The sequence below is a fragment of the Folsomia candida genome, unplaced genomic scaffold (assembly GCF_002217175.1).
Source record: "Folsomia candida strain VU population unplaced genomic scaffold, ASM221717v1 Fcan01_Sc047, whole genome shotgun sequence".
NCBI lineage: Eukaryota > Metazoa > Arthropoda > Collembola > Entomobryomorpha > Isotomidae > Folsomia > Folsomia candida.
Window position 1 is genome coordinate 2,138 of NW_019091239.1, and position 19,649 is coordinate 21,786.

Consider the following 19,649-nt stretch of genomic DNA (forward strand, 5'->3'; position numbering starts at 1 on the left):
CTAATACGAAAAAAATATATTGTATTGTTGTCATTGTTACGGACACATGTGAAATTATGCTGAAGGATTTAATGCATTAAAATTAAACATACTTCGGACGTCATACATACACATCTATTTGTGCAGATTTTTAGTTAAGTACATAAGTAATGGACTCTTCTAAATTTGAAGCGGTTTATGTATGTATGTATTTATGATTGTATATGTATGACAACTCTAATGCATGCATTGTCACTGAGTTTAATGGATGTTTTTTACTACTATTCATACATTCGTTGATATCTCTCTGCATGTTAGTAAATATGCCCACCAGGATGGGAGAGACGATTAGAATGTACCTATGCAGAACACACATCTCATCTCACATAAAACATCTGGGATTTCAATTATTTTTGTAAGTTCTTGTTCTGTGAAATCTTTGATATAAAATTTACTAAATATTATGACTTGCATAGTGAACTAATTCTGGAAACGGTTACTGCTATCACCACTCGCCATCATGTTGACGGGATTTGAAGTATACATAAGTATTGTTTCGTACCGAATAACTATTTAATAATTAATTAAAATGTTTACTTACATAGAGATTTTTTGCAGGCTGGAGATTCTAAATATCATTCTGATTATCAAAACGATACAACTACCAACATCCAAGTTGGGCCGATTCTTATTCCAGATGTATGTGAATTTAATGTGTTCTGATTGTTTGAAATACTCAAATATATTTCCGTACATGTTTTAGAATAATTCTTGCATTCGCATTTTCACGTTAAAAATTATATATTTTTGAACTATATTGACCTCGTAATTTCTCATTTCTGAATGTTAATTCACATTTTCCAGGTAATGCCTCACATCTTTAAGTTCCTTGGAGTCCAAGACATAAAAAAATGTCGGCTAGTCTGCAAATCATGGCATTACTTTGCTACCCCTGTACTTAAAGCGAATTCAATGACCCTGATTCCATGTTACCCTGTGGGGGATGACAACAACGATATTTTTAGAAAGACTGGTACACTTCTGTCCAGTCAATATCCATCTGGAGATTGAATGCCTATAAAATGCTCAAAGTCACCCCGGAATCCAAAAATGTTTCCGAATGTGACAAATTTGAAATCCATTTTTATCTCGTATCCAACAAAGAAACTACAGTGGCAGACGACCGTCTGCAAGAAACTTATTGCCAATTCGGCCAGTACTTTGGAAAGGTTAAGTTTTCAATGGAGCGGAAACCAGTTAGATTTTGCTCCCGTGCATCGCACAGTCTTCCCAAAATTAAGGGAACTTGAGATATTCAAACGATCGCTTCCGAGATACGAAGATCTCGAAAGAATTGGTCAAGTTGTTATAGAATCGTTCCCAGCTTTAGAAAGTCTGAAAATTGATTCTGGAATTTTGTATAAATTTCAAAGTTGGAGTCCTACCAAAGTACCACTGTAAGTGGGTATCTACAAATAAATAGTGGAATCTCCAAACTATCGGATTTATACGAATTGATTTCTAATTAATTTACAGATCTCTCAAGTCCTTAGAAATGAAAGGATATTCAAGCTACAAACAGATGTATTACCTTCTTAACATTCGTTGTTCTTTGAAGACACTGGTCTTAGATAGGGTTAAATTTGATGATATTGGCCATCGTGTTGACGAACTACCAACAATTCTATACAGCGTCCTAAAAACGTTTTCACCCACTTTGGAAAAACTTTCTATAGATCTGCGTTGGTGGATAGGGGGTAAACAATTAGAATGGAAATTCCCAGTGTTTCCGGTTATGAAAAGGTTGAGGGTCGTAAATAATGGTGTGCTCGAAAAAATTGCATTTGAAAATCCCTGTTCAGACGTTTTTGGAAGGATTGATTATAAAGTGTGTTTTCCTGTCTTGGAAAGTTTACATGTTTGCATTGAAGCAATTAATTTGTCACCGTTGGATGCATTTCTTCCGATGGAAAATAACGGATGTTCCATGGTTGTGGATTGGGTGAAAGAAATTGACATAAGGCGGATCAGGCTTTTCGTTCGGGCTGTTCCACGATAGATATGACAACCCTTGAGGCGAGAGTGTTGAACATTTTTCCCAATGCGAGACGAACGGTAAGTTAAATTTAGAAATATATACGTTTATTGTGATATTTTGCTGTGTGTAGATTTTTTTTACATGTTTGTTTCTCCTGTTTATAGATAAATATTTCGTAATTGTTACTGATTAATCATGGCGAAAACCTTGATCATGTCTTAATGTTAATGGACGACTTGGAGATTATTGGATAATTAAGAATAATAATTATTATTCTGCACATCTTTAAAATCCTTGTGTATCCATTGAAACGTAAAGTGGCTGGAATAGAGTTCTTGTAATATGTTGTTATATAGGAGTCAGAATTTAGTAAATGTTTTAGGAAAAAAATTCGTGATGCGAGTCCAGGGGGACACGGGGACACTGCACCAGTTTTCAGATGTCCCCCTAATCTGCCCATGTTTTATTAACCCAACCTTCTCCTATCTCACGATGTTAAAGTCCCCCCATGACCCCTCCCCACCTCCGCCGCTTCTGTAATTAGTATAATCTTTTTAATTTTCATCCGTAAATTGTACGTCCCCATACTATGCGATATAAAGTTATGTATGCATTTAGTGTAAACCATGCAGTACTGTTGTTAACGGTAATGAACATAAGTGTTAAATTTAGTACTACAACCAATAAATAACGGCGTAATATTTTTAAAATTCGATGATAAATGACTATGGAAAATTTCCATAGTCATGATTTCCATTGGAAATCATAAGAAATCATGGGATTGTGAGGAACGCGAGGAACTTTCTCTTTTGGTAAAGGAGACAAAGCAAAGGGCCCTTTTGGGATCCGACATTTCACCATTTGCATCTGTTTATTTCGCTTGTCCTTCAATAGAGGCGAGAAAAGTTTGTGAACATATAAATTTCCCAGTAAACCGAAAGTTTTTACTTTTTTGATTTACAAAGCCTTAGTTATCGCCGTAAAGAAAGTGATCATGTACAGCGAGAAGGAACAAGTAAGTTGTTGATTCCAATTCCATTGACTCGTGTAGATATATTTATGTATGTAGGTAATAATATTATATAATAAATTTCCGAAGGAAGAAGACTCCACAATTAATCATACCGATAAATTATTTTTATAAAAAACACTCTGAGGTGAGGCAGTATTATTAGCGATAAAAAAGTAAAACAAGAATTTCTTAATTTTTTAATTTGACAGACATCATGCGTACACGGGATAATTAAATACATATAAAATCGTAGTATTTCAATTCTTGAAAGGTTGCCTCACCGTGGCCCCACAATCGTTTTCAAAATTATTAGAGAAATTACATATTCGATATTACATGAAGAGCTTAAATTTATATCTATCCTGAGAATGTCACTGAAATAATTTTAAATCGGTTTCAACTGAACAACATCAAACTGCAATTTTCGTACTAAAAAGCAATAAGTCCGGGTAAGTCACTGGTCATTATCCTCAGAACATGTATGTGATTACCACATTATGATACCACTGATAACTTGCAACTTCTGAGTTTAATTGCGATGGTATTACAATTTGAAAAGTAGAACGGGAATTTTACTTTATGCTGGTATTGATGTTATACATCAGATCATAATATACAAAAATTGGCCTAAATTCGCTACAACTCCACAAAACCTATACATGTATTTAAATATTGAAAGCGATTGTGGGGCCACGGTGAGGCAACCTTTCAAGAATTGAAATACTACGATTTTATATGTATTTAATTATCCCGTGTACGCATGATGTCTGTCAAATTAAAAAATTAAGAAATTCTTGTTTTACTTTTTTATCGCTAATAATACTGCCTCACCTCAGAGTGTTTTTTATAAAAATAATTTATTTTATAGTTTGTATATGTAAATACATGTATACTAGTGTTAAAGGTCACTAAAGAATTCTAATCAGTATAAAGTGATTTATGACCTTTGACATGGCCTACAGGGTCATATGAAGGTCAAAGGTCAAAAATATCGACGACATCGAATTTTGGGTGTAATTTCCTTCCAGAAAGATGTCCTGTATTATAAAATAAATGGAGCAAAAAGTGCAAAAACATTTTGAACTCGTAAAGAATCGAACCCGTGAACACTATCGTCACAACCCGGCGCTCTAACCACTATACCCCCACCTCCTTGCATAGTAAATATTGTAAAGAACTCGTATTTATTTTTCATTCGATAGAAATAAAAAGTTTTAAATTGTCTCTCAGTCATTCATTTGACCTCTAATCAAAAAAATTGCAATTTAAAACAGATTCACCTTAACCTGGAGAAATTTTAAAACTCCTATGTTATTTGTTCAAGTTTAATTTTACCCCCTTCAAACCGCGATTTTTAACGGTAAAACTCAAAAATTATTTTTTTTGAATTTTTATGACACTGGAGAATTGAATTCTGTAATCAGATTTTTTTTGTCATTTTGCTTAACGACGCGTAGTTTAGCCGTGAGAATTGTGAGACCTTTTGCGTGGTCACCCTAAAAGCATACTGTTGGCTTCGCCGGGCCCCACCTGAGCATATGCATGCTTTGGTTCTGTGAGGGGCCCGCTTTATGGGGCCCCTCCGGGCCCCGCCTCACCTCAGAATAAAACCAGCATCTCCAACTCCGGACCTGTTCTTATTACAGATGTAAACTATTAAATATACGTTTAACTTATTGTATTAAATCCTGGTCAACTATTAAATCGTTTCGCTTTGGATTAATTTAATGCTATCTTCTTAACCCCCAGGTTATTAGTCCTCTCTGTAAATTTCTTCACATCACGGACATCAAGGAGTGTCGGCTAGTCTGCCAATCTTGGAATTATGGAGCTACCCCTGTCCTTAAGTCTAGAACGAGGACAAGCTTTGAATTATGTCCCGAACCAGATATTTTAGATCTCGTAGAAAAATCAAACTTCTCTCCTGTCAACGTTTATCTCAAGAAAGAACCCGGACTTAGTCCGGGTTCTTTCTAGATCCAGAGTAAATAGTCCGGCGGACTATTTACTCTGGATCTAGAAATGCTGCCTCACATCGGGAATCTTAAATCAATTCATCTCGATTACTCTGTTCGTTATGGACAATATGATAGTTCGCTGGAATTCTGTAAGAAAATTATCCTGGCGTAGTCCCACAATCTGGAAGAGTTAGAGTTGAAGTGGGGTTATGGCTTCCCTCCTTTACAAGGTACCATCTTCCCAAAATTTAAAAAACTCGTGACACGTCGTATCTGGGATAGTGTCTTTTACCACGTGCCCATCACTGATCTTGGTCAGGCAATTGCGGAGTCGTTCCCAAATTTGGAATCTTTTGAGGCAGAATGCAAAACTTTGTGCAACTTGTGAAAGTTACAAATGATAGAAAAATTTCCCAGGTACGATTCTTTATAAATATTTGTGTACGTACAGGCCATTTCATAAGTATGTAACAGGTCAGACTGATTTTTTTAAATAATTAAATTGCTGAAAATATCTAGATTATAATTTCGAAAAGCCCGTCCCGTTGAAATTTTCTGTGAGATTCTACATAATTCTGATTGGCTATGGGAATTACGATTTAGGAAATTATGAAAACTGGTACTTAGTAAACTATTTATTTAGTTTTTTACCAGTTTATTTTGAACGCATGAAACTGTGTGCATTTCTAAACCCTGTCAATTTCCTATTAAAATTACCGTCGACCTGTTAATTATGAGATGCTGTGTATTTTTAAATTAATAAATTAAAAATTATTTAACCTTATTTTCCTGATTTCTCTTAGATCACTGAATTCTTTAACCATTGTGGAATCTTATGAGTTCCTGGTCGATGGATTACGGTGTTTACTGGACATTCCTCATAATTTGAAGAGACTTACCTTAAAGTCGTTGTTCATACGGGATAACATTGATCTGGTAGATCTGTCGTCAATTTTTTACAACATTTTAAAGAAACATTCGCCCGCGCTGGAAGAACTTTACACGACATACGACGCAGGAGTTTCGAAAGTGGATTGGAAATTTCCAGTTCTTCCAAAAATTAAAATATTGCATATATTTGCAGATATGTTTAAGAAAGTTAAATTCGAAAGTAGTCTCGGCTCAGGGTGTTTCGAAGGGATTGATTACCAGAAGTGTTTTCCTGTCTTGGAAAACTTGCATATTGACACGAGAACATATGATTTTTCTGGTATAACTGCATTTCTTCCGTTGGATGCTGACCAATATCAGGTATTGGAATCGCTGAAAGAAGTTGAAGTAAATTTTTTGCCATATGATTATTCTAACAATGGTTTGACAGAGTATCCGAAATCAGTTCAGGTTCGCATATACAGGCAATTGTTCGCTATCTTTCCAAACGCGAGAGATTCGATTAATAAGCAGTTAATGACAATTAATATGTCATAATTTGTTTTGTGTGTCGTTATGAAAGTTGCACATGTTTATCTAGCGAAGGTTACAAGTCTAGTTAATTTAATGTACTTGACAACTTGTTATGTAAGTATGCATGTATGTATAAATTATTGCTAAGCAGCATTGATTGATGTGTTGAATTCAGGTGTACTACATATATTACATGACAAATATTCAATATCAAAATTAGCATTTAAGTATGTATATTATGCTTTTGATCGATAAGATATAAATAATACCTACCTTTTAAGTTATCAACAAGTAAATGTTTTTATAAAACATAAACAAAATCGGATCACTCTTACTCGTCTTTTAATTTTTTATCGTAGCTATGATACAAATTATTACTTGCAACCCTATACTTAAATATGTACATATTTTCGTTAGCAAGAACTTGTCGTAGCTTAGCAACTATCAGTAATGTGTAAGTATGTGAAGTGAAGTGCATAAGACCATAGCTTTTAACGATCCAAAGTTCATATTTTATGACTTGAATTTTGATAGACTTTTAATACAAAATGTCCAAATTCAAATTTTTCATACATTTTCAATACATTAGATATTTTAGGATAAGAAAGTCAAGTACAATATTATAAAAGATGCGGTATCGTCACAGAAAAGCAGTGTCACTGTCATACTTATAAGATAAATAGTATCCTGAACATAAGTCGTACTAATTTAAGTAACGTTCTGAACCCTTCGTGCTAAAAATTTGTGTTATACAAACTTTCTACCACTATTAAATGTATAAAGTTAAAGCATGCATGATTGATGCTCTGTGTGCAATTGCATTTAAGTTGTATATGTCTCGTACAATTGCATAATGCAATTTGCATTGGCCGCGAATGAAGCTATAGAATTCTGCAAGTCATCGCTTTGTACCAGGATAAAATCTCTACCAAACCTCTCAAAAATTCGTGGTGGCAAGTACACTCAAAATAATTCTTTATAAGCGGCGGTGACCATATGTGACTCTGCCACCATGGTAATAAATTTGTTACCACAGGTTGTAAAGGTATTGCCAAGTTGGTAATATTTGTCACTCGCCAGCTGGCAACTATTGCCAGCCTGGTAATAAATGTACGACTGCTAAGCAACATATTTGTTACCATGGCGGTAGCGTCATATATATATATATAGTCACCGCCTGATAAAAGCCTGTTACCAGTTTATTTTGAGTGTACTTAGAGAGGAATTTTTTCAAATGCTTACTAGTAAAAGGATAATTTTTTATTCATCATGTTAGCAAAAAAACCTTTAAGACGAACCTTGTGATTTTTTTGTGGATCAGTACTGTATTTACTAGGATTTCTCATGGGGGGTCTAATTATAAGTTAATGGGAAAAGAGCTTGTTTGCTCCATATACAAGTAAAATTTATTTACCTGCCGAAGGACAGCGTGTATCTTCAATAAAATTTTAAGTAACTACTAATCAATTTGTTCTTCTTCTTCCCCCGGTGTCCTCAGAGAGAGGAGTATTGTATCTTTTATGTTGTCTGCTTTATTTCATCTGAACTTGGTAGCCAACCAAGTTGAGACATATTTGTTGGTTTGGTTTTGGGTTGGTTTTGCATACACAGATTATTATGGTGGAAGACCTGGTGGTCCCTGACAGTACAAAGTTAAGATCGAGTGTGGGAACATAAATATACTTAGATATGTGTAATATCATACTAAATTTTTGTATTACCCTTACAGTATTCCGAATCCTATGCATTTAATAGATAAGGCGCTTCAAAATTATTTAATTGATCACGATGTCTTTTCTTCATATACAACTTCTCCATGAATTGTTTCCTTTTCAGGGCAGCCTTATTTTCCTTATAGCTGTGTAATAAAGTGTTGGGTTGATCCCTTGGATATATAATTTGGGAAAATCGATCTGTAATCAAAGATGATGTTTTATTTACAATTGATTAATTAAAATTGAAGTCTTTTTAAATAATTTGACCTATGTACCTCTTTCTTTACTTGTCAAAGGAGTTGAACTTGGATCATGGTCATTTCTGGTGGCAACGCCTCCAGGTTGAACTTTAGCCACACTTTCAGGTGGTGGAAGTAACTTGTATACCTTCAACGTTTCCTTGTGTTCATTTCCATAACATTCTCTCCGATAACTATGAACTTCCTTCAAAATTTTAAGACCTTCTTCAGTTGCCTCATCTGTTCCAATCCGTACTAAGCAACGGCCTAAATTGAATTGTGCAGTCCTTCTCAGATCGATATTTTTGATTTTAACCGCGATTCGAAATTGATCAATTGCCTTCTCAAACAAATCCCGTTTATAAAAGTAGTATCCTAGTGTTCGAACGGATTCTAGATATTCTGATTCAGGCTGTAATCTTTGCTGAATCAATTCCTCCAATGTTTCTTCTGCTTCCTTAAACCGACCCAATTCAATGTAAGCGCTTGCTATATTCCTTCTAGTTATAAAAACTTTGGGGTGTCCCTTAAATGAATCGCCATATAGTTGGCGCTGTTGATCCAAAACCTTTTGAAAACATTTCAGGGCGGCTTTATGCTCTTTCTTGTAATAGTGAATTCCCCCAATAGAATTTAGAATCCCTACTGAATATGCCGCATGTTCCCCAAATGCTTCACAGGAGCCTTGATACATTTCTTTATAGATTGTCATGGCGGTGTCCGTATCCCGAAATCTGGTAAGTGCTGAGGCATATTGTTTCGATAGATCCATCCCGATTTTAAGAGTCTTGTGTCCCGAAAAGCTACACCATTTGTGTACAGCTTCTGTAAAGCATAATTTTTCTCGGAACAGAGTTAACCCTTCTAAGCGTTTTACTATGCTCAATCCCACTGCCAAGATATGTTCTGGTTCTTTATCGTTGTTGGTTTGCAAAAGTTGAGGAAAGATGTGCACAAATTGAAGAAGTTCTAATTGAGAAAAGTCACTAACCTCATCGGTCTTGCTGAATATGAATGTTGTTAACCATTTTAGAGCATCCCCGTTTTGATCACATAATTGTTTCAAGTACGGTTGCGCTGCTGAGCTAACCTCAAAAAATTCGTCATCTTCATCATCGACGAAGGAGATTAACAAAGCCTGTTTAAGGATTGCCAGAGTGGGCCTGAGCTCGTTATTCTCATTCTCTGGTAAGATTTTCTTGATAAGTGCGATACTTATTTCTTGAGGTCTTAAATGTGCTAATATTTGAAGCAGTTTCCAAGCATATGGTTTCTCCTGCATATTATTAATTACAACCTTCAGAGTATCGGAAAGGCAGTTTTGAAATTGTTTGCTTGTTTCGCTTCCGTTACTTCCGCTTGTTCTGGAATTTTCCAATAGTTTTATAAATTCTGTAAGTGAGAGGGGAATGGAGCTAATCTCGCTATTCTTTTTTCTAATGTATGATGCAGCATACTCCAGAGCAATGGGATAATTGTGGGCCATAGCGCAAATTAATTTTAGATTATTCAAATTTTCTGGTTTGACAATTTTTATTCTTAGTAAACTTTGCAAATATTCGTTTGCTTCTGAATCGGATAGGGGATCGATTTTCCTTGCTTCGCCCTTGTCTTCTAATTCAGAACTTTTAAAACGGATAACTGCAACTATCATTACTTCATTTCTGCAAGTTTCCAGTAAGCTCAATAAGTCATATTGTTTTATAATAGATTCTTGACAATTCTCCAGGATCAGAATCCATTTGCATTTTGCGAGTTTATAAATTTCATTCGAAATGACCCCCAGCAAATTGTTTGGTTTCCATGTCTCCAACTTCTTCAGATTTACGGGCAGAGAGATTTTATGTATATCCTGAATATATTTTCCAAAGGAGGCACAATCGTTATGAAAATTTAATGCATTGATGCAATCCAAGGAAGCACACGCAAGATCATCAATTGATTTACTGGTTTCCAAGATAAACTGTGACACAGTCCTGCTCTTGCCCATCCCTTCTAATCCATAGACAGTAACGAAGTTAGATTTTGGCTGCGAATACTGTTCCCTAAGCCACTTGATGTTGTCACCTCCGCCGAAAAATTTGCCGGGATAATTCTTCATATGAAAGCGAATGGGAGAATGGAAGGACATTCCGGTTAACCGGTCTGAAATTATGAATCAGTTTTCTATATCAATTCACCCATTTTCATTTACTCTATCTATGGCATCGAGCCATGCAAATTATATTGTTATCTAATTAATTATTTATTTATTAATTATTTCTAATTTATACTAGAAATAACCATTATTACAATCGCAACATCTATTGCACATAAAAGAAAAGAATAGAATTTAGAATATGAACAAAATTTAATGCACCACCATGTCCTCCATATTATATAGCTGAAACTTTCTTAAGTATACGAGACAACGTAATAGCTAAAACTCTCACTACGGCAGTGGGCCATTAAATACATGCCATATAATATTGGACACGCTCTTAGGCATTTGGTATATATATAAATGCAAAATATAAAAATGGAAGTAATCATACCATATAATTTTGCATGCTGGCAATTTTTCAATTCATGCAATAGTTTTTTTTCAAAATCCTCAGACTTCTCACTCATACCGTAATCTACTAGATCATTAATTAGACTATATGGCTGCAATTCGCCATGACGTAGCTTATCTTCCAAAATTCTCAAACTAACAGCACGTGTAGGATCTAATATTCTCCCATAAATCTCTTTCCAGTCAAGAAGTAGAGGATCTTCCAAGTGAGCCTTTTTAATTTGCTGGATTCTTTTCAACAAATTATCCATTTTGAAAAATATTACAAGAAACGAAAGAAGTGGACAAAAACTAATTGCATCAACAAGTTCTGCAATTGGCTCGCTATTGACGGAGGATAAATCATTTCAATATATAAAGATACTCACATCCTGCTTTGATAAGTATGCTTTGATAAGGCTGGACAAATATACAACCGCTTTTCTAAACACTGATTAAACGGTTGGCATAATAAAACTGATAAGAATTATAAACAAAATATCGCTTTTATCTGTTAATCGATAATAGTGGTATTCCTGCATGCATACATACAATTATGCAAAGTGTTCACCCTATATGTTGGAATTTTCAGAAAAATTTTAAAACAGGTTGATAATATACAGAACGACATCTTTCATTCAGGATAATTACATATATGCAGGATAAAAATATGTATGTATATTTTAGTGGCACATTACTCAAAAACAAAATATGCAGGTTGATTTAAGTGTTTTTTTTAGCCTCAAAATAAGAAATTTAGGTATGGCGCTTTCATAAATATCAATTTTAATTGATCGAATTGATTGATCGAATCCTTTATTGTTTGTAATTATCAACTGTTTGTTATTTGTTTACAAATAAAACTTTATTAATTATGCATACATGTTGCAGAATAATTATATCTCGAATAGAAAATCCAGTATTTACTACAATTTTCTCTTTAACCACTCCTTAAGAGAATGTCCCAATTGGGTTCGAACCAACAATCTTTGGGATCGGAAGGAACTCACTTTGTAATTGACCTTAAACAAAGAAGAAGATTATTTAAGAAATCAATTTATTTTAATATAATAAAAATAATATACCTGCAGTGGTAGTAAAATCCGCAATGGTCAACTCCATAACCAAATCATGTAAAGTTGCATTTCCTCCACTTTTCTTGATCCATCGCTCCAATATTTTCGAGATGGCCTGCCCATTGTTAAAATTTCTCATGTCGACATCTTCCAACTTAGCCGTACCAGACAGAACAATACAAAATTGGTACCATTTTTCTTTAACAGCGCAATCCTTCCGAAGCGCGTCGGCAACTTGAGTTAACGGAAATTTGGACATTACACGAGGAGATGATCAAGTAGTAGCTGGGGTGGAATTGGGGACAATATTATTCTTCAACAGCCAGATTGTAACCTACTCAGTTAGCACACAGATTGGGCATTTCTCGCAACTAAGGAAACGATGGAAGAACCTAAAATACCATGTTGACAAATAAAGAGCAATGACTTTTATTTTACTTTTATTTACTTTTATTTTTGGATCAGGCTATGTAAATAAGTTTGTACAGTAGATATATATTTCTATTTTATCCGTTATGTATGTATGTTGGTTATGAATCGTTTGCCTTAGTTTACTCTTATTGACGGACCTACATACAATAAATATATGTATTGACTTATCTTTCTCATTCAGAAAATTGGTAACATAAAATTCAATCGAATGTACAAATATGCTTTTTGAGCTAATAAAAACTTGATAACCCAATTGTATTGTATTGTATTTTCACACCGATTAACCTGACAAATCATTTATTTGACGGCGATACCATGTCCTGGTTTACATCAATGTAAACAGTAAATGCAATCAGCCCGATGGGCTCCTTATATATTTATGTGGTATACAGTTACCTGTTTAGTAGCAGGATGGATTTAATCGAGCAAGTTTCAAAGTATGGAATGAAAATATGGCAAATCAATCAATACTTATTCAAAAATTTGCAACACATTCTGTTTACAAAACTGGAAAAATTCTGGGGCAAGGATCTTTTTCTGTGGTTGATAAACGTAAGTACGTAAATTTTTAGAAAGTTATATCACATCAAAAATAATATTTTATTTGATTATTTTAATTAGGAATTTTGGGGGGTAATTATGTCGCTATTAAAACAATAAGAAGGCAAAGCAATATACTTTGTCAAGTTAACGAAATTAATATTTTAAGTCGGCTTTGCCATGATAATGTTGTTAAAATGTTTGGTGTCCTTGATGATCCAGATCCAGGTAAAATAATTTTAACAATTTAAATTTAAAATCTAATTACTTAGTATCTGTACTGATAAATGCAATATTGAAGATACCAAAATCGTACTGGAATATCTAGAATGCGGTTGCTTATTTGAATATGTGTTAAAGACAGAAATGACTGAGGTATGTATATGTACAGCGATATCTACTTAATTAAAGTGGATTGACTTATCAAATTAATTGATTCCAGTCGGATCAACTAATTATACTCAAAGGTATCTCCAAAGGTATGCAATATCTGCACGAGATGAATGTGATCCACAGGGACCTCGCATCCAGAAATATATTGTTGGGGTCGCAATTGACTGCAAAAATTTCAGATTTTGGGTTCAGCGTGCTTACAACTGTTGCCAATTTTTACGCATATTTCGAATATTCGGTGAGTGCCTGGAAGATAATTTTATACAAGCAGAATATCATTTAAACTGTTACACTGTGGGACGTTTAGAAAGAAGAACTTAATCGCATGCCATATCGCTATCTTCCTCCTGAGAGCGTTGCAGGGCTACTTGATACACCTGGGACAAAGTGCGTCTACTCTAAATCTGGAGATGTTTGGTCATATGCTGCAATAATTTATGAAATGATGGTGCCCGGGAAGGTTCCATTTCATGAATTTGGGACAAACAATGTGGTGGTATGAATAAAATTCTTGTTGGAACACCTCAGATATTTGTAGCTAATGGAGAGGAGAATCTGCTTTCTGGACAATCGAGCTTAGATTCAGGGTCTCCTAAACACAGTGGTTTATGCATTTCCTGAAAAAAACATCGATTAAACATACGATTTTTAAACGCCGTCAAAGCATACTCCATTTTTTGATCAAGTTCTGATCCAAAAAACACTGAGGTAATGATGTTTTATTTTGACAGGAAATTGTACGACGAATTTGCAAAGGATTCTATCCAATGTGTTGCCCTACCAAATCAAATAGCTTTATGAGTAATTTATCACAAGCAATATTTAAATGTCCGCGAGATCAACGACCGACTTTCGAAGAGATTCTAAAGACCATTGAGAATCGTCTGGAATGTTTATCCGTCAATGATTTCGCAATTTCACATCAGCCAATCTCCCAAGCACAAAAAACCGAAGATGGAACCAACATGACCAACGTTGCTTTAGGGAGTGTGGACAGCGGGATTGGTAGCACATCATTTAGCATGGATAGTACTTGTGGTATTGATGTTATTACTAATTTGCTTTTTAACAAGATTATTAAACTCATCTTGCTATCTATAGATAACGACGAATTGGACCAATTAAAGAACTGTTCCGATATTAAAGCTGCAGTTGTGCTTCAAAATGTCACAACCGTTTTGCCCGACATGGATTTTGCAGAGGGAATTTTTAAAAAGTTTGGAAGACCGAACCTTAAAATTAATGCGATTAAAAGACTAAGCTCTAAATCACTCGCGATCGTGGTTAAGAGCAGATCCAGTAATACAACAATGAATCCTGAAATGATTAAGGCCTTGTCCTCCATGGTGAATGACATTAAAGCATGCTCCTCTGTGTACAGTAGTTCAATAAAGGTAGATTTATATAATCGTGAGGAATTTAACCTTGACGAAACTGGTTGATGGTTTATGTCGGTGCTAAGCTTAGAAACTACGCTTGGTTAATTTCTAAAAGGTTATTTTTAACAAGTATATAATTACAGTGTGTGACACTATTGACTCACTTAAAAAACGCCAGCGTGATGTTTTTGTTCCCGCATGTTATATTTCTTTATCCAAATCTTTTTTTCCAGTAAGCTCAATAAGTCATATTGTTTTATAATAGATTCTTGACAATTCTCCAGGATCAGAATCCATTTGCATTTTGCGAGTTTATAAATTTCATTCGAAATGACCCCCAGCAAATTGTTTGGTTTCCATGTCTCCAACTTCTTCAGATTTACGGGCAGAGAGATTTTATGTATATCCTGAATATATTTTCCAAAGGAGGCACAATCGTTATGAAAATTTAATGCATTGATGCAATCCAAGGAAGCACACGCAAGATCATCAATTGATTTACTGGTTTCCAAGATAAACTGTGACACAGTCCTGCTCTTGCCCATCCCTTCTAATCCATAGACAGTAACGAAGTTAGATTTTGGCTGCGAATACTGTTCCCTAAGCCACTTGATGTTGTCACCTCCGCCGAAAAATTTGCCGGGATAATTCTTCATATGAAAGCGAATGGGAGAATGGAAGGACATTCCGGTTAACCGGTCTGAAATTATGAATCAGTTTTCTATATCAATTCACCCATTTTCATTTACTCTATCTATGGCATCGAGCCATGCAAATTATATTGTTATCTAATTAATTATTTATTTATTAATTATTTCTAATTTATACTAGAAATAACCATTATTACAATCGCAACATCTATTGCACATAAAAGAAAAGAATAGAATTTAGAATATGAACAAAATTTAATGCACCACCATGTCCTCCATATTATATAGCTGAAACTTTCTTAAGTATACGAGACAACGTAATAGCTAAAACTCTCACTACGGCAGTGGGCCATTAAATACATGCCATATAATATTGGACACGCTCTTAGGCATTTGGTATATATATAAATGCAAAATATAAAAATGGAAGTAATCATACCATATAATTTTGCATGCTGGCAATTTTTCAATTCATGCAATAGTTTTTTTTCAAAATCCTCAGACTTCTCACTCATACCGTAATCTACTAGATCATTAATTAGACTATATGGCTGCAATTCGCCATGACGTAGCTTATCTTCCAAAATTCTCAAACTAACAGCACGTGTAGGATCTAATATTCTCCCATAAATCTCTTTCCAGTCAAGAAGTAGAGGATCTTCCAAGTGAGCCTTTTTAATTTGCTGGATTCTTTTCAACAAATTATCCATTTTGAAAAATATTACAAGAAACGAAAGAAGTGGACAAAAACTAATTGCATCAACAAGTTCTGCAATTGGCTCGCTATTGACGGAGGATAAATCATTTCAATATATAAAGATACTCACATCCTGCTTTGATAAGTATGCTTTGATAAGGCTGGACAAATATACAACCGCTTTTCTAAACACTGATTAAACGGTTGGCATAATAAAACTGATAAGAATTATAAACAAAATATCGCTTTTATCTGTTAATCGATAATAGTGGTATTCCTGCATGCATACATACAATTATGCAAAGTGTTCACCCTATATGTTGGAATTTTCAGAAAAATTTTAAAACAGGTTGATAATATACAGAACGACATCTTTCATTCAGGATAATTACATATATGCAGGATAAAAATATGTATGTATATTTTAGTGGCACATTACTCAAAAACAAAATATGCAGGTTGATTTAAGTGTTTTTTTTAGCCTCAAAATAAGAAATTTAGGTATGGCGCTTTCATAAATATCAATTTTAATTGATCGAATTGATTGATCGAATCCTTTATTGTTTGTAATTATCAACTGTTTGTTATTTGTTTACAAATAAAACTTTATTAATTATGCATACATGTTGCAGAATAATTATATCTCGAATAGAAAATCCAGTATTTACTACAATTTTCTCTTTAACCACTCCTTAAGAGAATGTCCCAATTGGGTTCGAACCAACAATCTTTGGGATCGGAAGGAACTCACTTTGTAATTGACCTTAAACAAAGAAGAAGATTATTTAAGAAATCAATTTATTTTAATATAATAAAAATAATATACCTGCAGTGGTAGTAAAATCCGCAATGGTCAACTCCATAACCAAATCATGTAAAGTTGCATTTCCTCCACTTTTCTTGATCCATCGCTCCAATATTTTCGAGATGGCCTGCCCATTGTTAAAATTTCTCATGTCGACATCTTCCAACTTAGCCGTACCAGACAGAACAATACAAAATTGGTACCATTTTTCTTTAACAGCGCAATCCTTCCGAAGCGCGTCGGCAACTTGAGTTAACGGAAATTTGGACATTACACGAGGAGATGATCAAGTAGTAGCTGGGTGGAATTGGGGACAATATTATTCTTCAACAGCCAGATTGTAACCTACTCAGTTAGCACACAGATTGGGCATTTCTCGCAACTAAGGAAACGATGGAAGAACCTAAAATACCATGTTGACAAATAAAGAGCAATGACTTTTATTTTACTTTTATTTACTTTTATTTTTGGATCAGGCTATGTAAATAAGTTTGTACAGTAGATATATATTTCTATTTTATCCGTTATGTATGTATGTTGGTTATGAATCGTTTGCCTTAGTTTACTCTTATTGACGGACCTACATACAATAAATATATGTATTGACTTATCTTTCTCATTCAGAAAATTGGTAACATAAAATTCAATCGAATCTACAAATATGTTTTTTGAGCTAATAAAAACTTGATAACCCAATTGTATTGTATTGTATTTTCACACCGATTAACCTGACAAATCATTTATTTGACGGCGATACCATGTCCTGGTTTACATCAATGTAAACAGTAAATGCAATCAGCCCGATGGGCTCCTTATATATTTATGTGGTATACAGTTACCTGTTTAGTAGCAGGATGGATTTAATCGAGCAAGTTTCAAAGTATGGAATGAAAATATGGCAAATCAATCAATACTTATTCAAAAATTTGCAACACATTCTGTTTACAAAACTGGAAAAATTCTGGGGCAAGGATCTTTTTCTGTGGTTGATAAACGTAAGTACGTAAATTTTTAGAAAGTTATATCACATCAAAAATAATATTTTATTTGATTATTTTAATTAGGAATTTTGGGGGTAATTATGTCGCTATTAAAACAATAAGAAGGCAAAGCAATATACTTTGTCAAGTTAACGAAATTAATATTTTAAGTCGGCTTTGCCATGATAATGTTGTTAAAATGTTTGGTGTCCTTGATGATCCAGATCCAGGTAAAATAATTTTTAACAATTTAAATTTAAAATCTAATTACTTAGTATCTGTACTGATAAATGCAATATTGAAGATACCAAAATCGTACTGGAATATCTAGAATGCGGTTGCTTATTTGAATATGTGTTAAAGACAGAAATGACTGAGGTATGTATATGTACAGCGATATCTACTTAATTAAAGTGGATTGACTTATCAAATTAATTGATTCCAGTCGGATCAACTAATTATACTCAAAGGTATCTCCAAAGGTATGCAATATCTGCACGAGATGAATGTGATCCACAGGGACCTCGCATCCAGAAATATATTGTTGGGGTCGCAATTGACTGCAAAAATTTCAGATTTTGGGTTCAGCGTGCTTACAACTGTTGCCAATTTTTACGCATATTTCGAATATTCGGTGAGTGCCTGGAAGATAATTTTATACAAGCAGAATATCATTTAAACTGTTACACTGTGGGACGTTTAGAAAGAAGAACTTAATCGCATGCCATATCGCTATCTTCCTCCTGAGAGCGTTGCAGGGCTACTTGATACACCTGGGACAAAGTGCGTCTACTCTAAATCTGGAGATGTTTGGTCATATGCTGCAATAATTTATGAAATGATGGTGCCCGGGAAGGTTCCATTTCATGAATTGGGACAAACAATGTGGTGGTATGAATAAAATTCTTGTTGGAACACCTCAGATATTTGTAGCTAATGGAGAGGAGAATCTGCTTTCTGGACAATCGAGCTTAGATTCAGGGTCTCCTAAACACAGTGGTTTATGCATTTCCTGAAAAAAACATCGATTAAACATACGATTTTTAAACGCCGTCAAAGCATACTCCATTTTTTGATCAAGTTCTGATCCAAAAAACACTGAGGTAATGATGTTTTATTTTGACAGGAAATTGTACGACGAATTTGCAAAGGATTCTATCCAATGTGTTGCCCTACCAAATCAAATAGCTTTATGAGTAATTTATCACAAGCAATATTTAAATGTCCGCGAGATCAACGACCGACTTTCGAAGAGATTCTAAAGACCATTGAGAATCGTCTGGAATGTTATCCGTCAATGATTTCGCAATTTCACATCAGCCAATCTCCCAAGCACAAAAAACCGAAGATGGAACCAACATGACCAACGTTGCTTTAGGGAGTGTGGACAGCGGGATTGGTAGCACATCATTTAGCATGGATAGTACTTGTGGTATTGATGTTATTACTAATTTGCTTTTTAACAAGATTATTAAACTCATCTTGCTATCTATAGATAACGACGAATTGGACCAATTAAAGAACTGTTCCGATATTAAAGCTGCAGTTGTGCTTCAAAATGTCACAACCGTTTTGCCCGACATGGATTTTGCAGAGGGAATTTTTAAAAAGTTTGGAAGACCGAACCTTAAAATTAATGCGATTAAAAGACTAAGCTCTAAATCACTCGCGATCGTGGTTAAGAGCAGATCCAGTAATACAACAATGAATCCTGAAATGATTAAGGCCTTGTCCTCCATGGTGAATGACATTAAAGCATGCTCCTCTGTGTACAGTAGTTCAATAAAGGTAGATTTATATAATCGTGAGGAATTTAACC

General features: G+C 34.4%; 4 protein-coding genes and 2 long non-coding RNA genes across 10 annotated transcripts; 4 read left to right on the forward strand and 2 right to left on the reverse strand.

Moving 5' to 3' along the window:
- The first annotated feature begins 286 nt into the window (after positions 1–286).
- On the forward strand, positions 287–995 carry LOC118433317. The gene is made up of 4 exons (XR_004833314.1): positions 287–394; positions 456–527; positions 598–678; positions 844–995. It is a non-coding gene; the product is annotated as an uncharacterized LOC118433317 (long non-coding RNA).
- A 441-nt stretch (positions 996–1,436) lies between these two features.
- LOC118433301 lies at positions 1,437–6,586 on the forward strand. Of its 3 annotated transcripts, XR_004833301.1 has the most exons (6): positions 1,437–2,094; positions 2,182–3,032; positions 4,058–4,389; positions 4,487–4,677; positions 4,779–5,404; positions 5,791–6,586. It is a non-coding gene; the product is annotated as an uncharacterized LOC118433301 (long non-coding RNA). The 3 variants fall into 3 exon arrangements; XR_004833300.1 differs by lacking the exons at positions 4,058–4,389; positions 4,487–4,677; XR_004833302.1 differs by lacking the exons at positions 4,058–4,389; positions 4,487–4,677; positions 4,779–5,404; positions 5,791–6,586 and adding an exon at positions 3,117–3,168.
- A 130-nt stretch (positions 6,587–6,716) lies between these two features.
- On the reverse strand, positions 6,717–12,274 carry LOC110861959. Of its 3 annotated transcripts, none has more exons than XM_035845093.1 (5): positions 11,964–12,274; positions 10,880–11,900; positions 8,382–10,490; positions 8,119–8,304; positions 6,717–8,030 (listed from the first exon to the last, which is right to left on the reverse strand). In XM_035845093.1, the coding sequence occupies exons 2-4, from the start codon at positions 11,148–11,150 to the stop codon at positions 8,132–8,134; spliced, it is 2,553 nt and encodes an 850-aa protein (XP_035700986.1). In that variant the 5' UTR covers positions 11,151–11,900; positions 11,964–12,274; the 3' UTR covers positions 6,717–8,030; positions 8,119–8,131. The 3 variants fall into 3 exon arrangements, with proteins under 3 accessions (XP_035700986.1, XP_035700987.1, XP_035700985.1); XM_035845094.1 differs by having other exon boundaries at positions 8,113–8,304; XM_035845092.1 differs by having other exon boundaries at positions 6,717–8,304.
- A 528-nt stretch (positions 12,275–12,802) lies between these two features.
- Positions 12,803–14,787, forward strand: LOC110861930 (ephrin type-B receptor 1). Its single transcript, XM_022111063.2, has 7 exons — positions 12,803–12,938; positions 13,008–13,154; positions 13,228–13,301; positions 13,369–13,557; positions 13,627–13,815; positions 14,051–14,357; positions 14,421–14,787. Exons 1-7 carry the CDS (start codon positions 12,839–12,841, stop codon positions 14,759–14,761), a joined length of 1,347 nt encoding a protein of 448 aa, XP_021966755.1. The 5' UTR covers positions 12,803–12,838; the 3' UTR covers positions 14,762–14,787.
- Positions 14,788–14,836: 49 nt separating this feature from the next.
- Positions 14,837–17,156, reverse strand: LOC110861931. Its single transcript, XM_022111065.2, has 3 exons — positions 16,872–17,156; positions 15,788–16,808; positions 14,837–15,398 (listed from the first exon to the last, which is right to left on the reverse strand). Exons 2-3 carry the CDS (start codon positions 16,056–16,058, stop codon positions 14,863–14,865), a joined length of 807 nt encoding a protein of 268 aa, XP_021966757.2. The 5' UTR covers positions 16,059–16,808; positions 16,872–17,156; the 3' UTR covers positions 14,837–14,862.
- On the forward strand, positions 17,156–19,647 carry LOC110861941 (ephrin type-A receptor 4a). The gene is made up of 7 exons (XM_022111073.2): positions 17,156–17,845; positions 17,915–18,060; positions 18,135–18,208; positions 18,276–18,464; positions 18,534–18,721; positions 18,957–19,262; positions 19,326–19,647. Exons 2-6 carry the CDS (start codon positions 18,030–18,032, stop codon positions 19,024–19,026), a joined length of 552 nt encoding a protein of 183 aa, XP_021966765.2. The 5' UTR covers positions 17,156–17,845; positions 17,915–18,029; the 3' UTR covers positions 19,027–19,262; positions 19,326–19,647.
- The last annotated feature ends 2 nt before the right edge of the window (positions 19,648–19,649 follow it).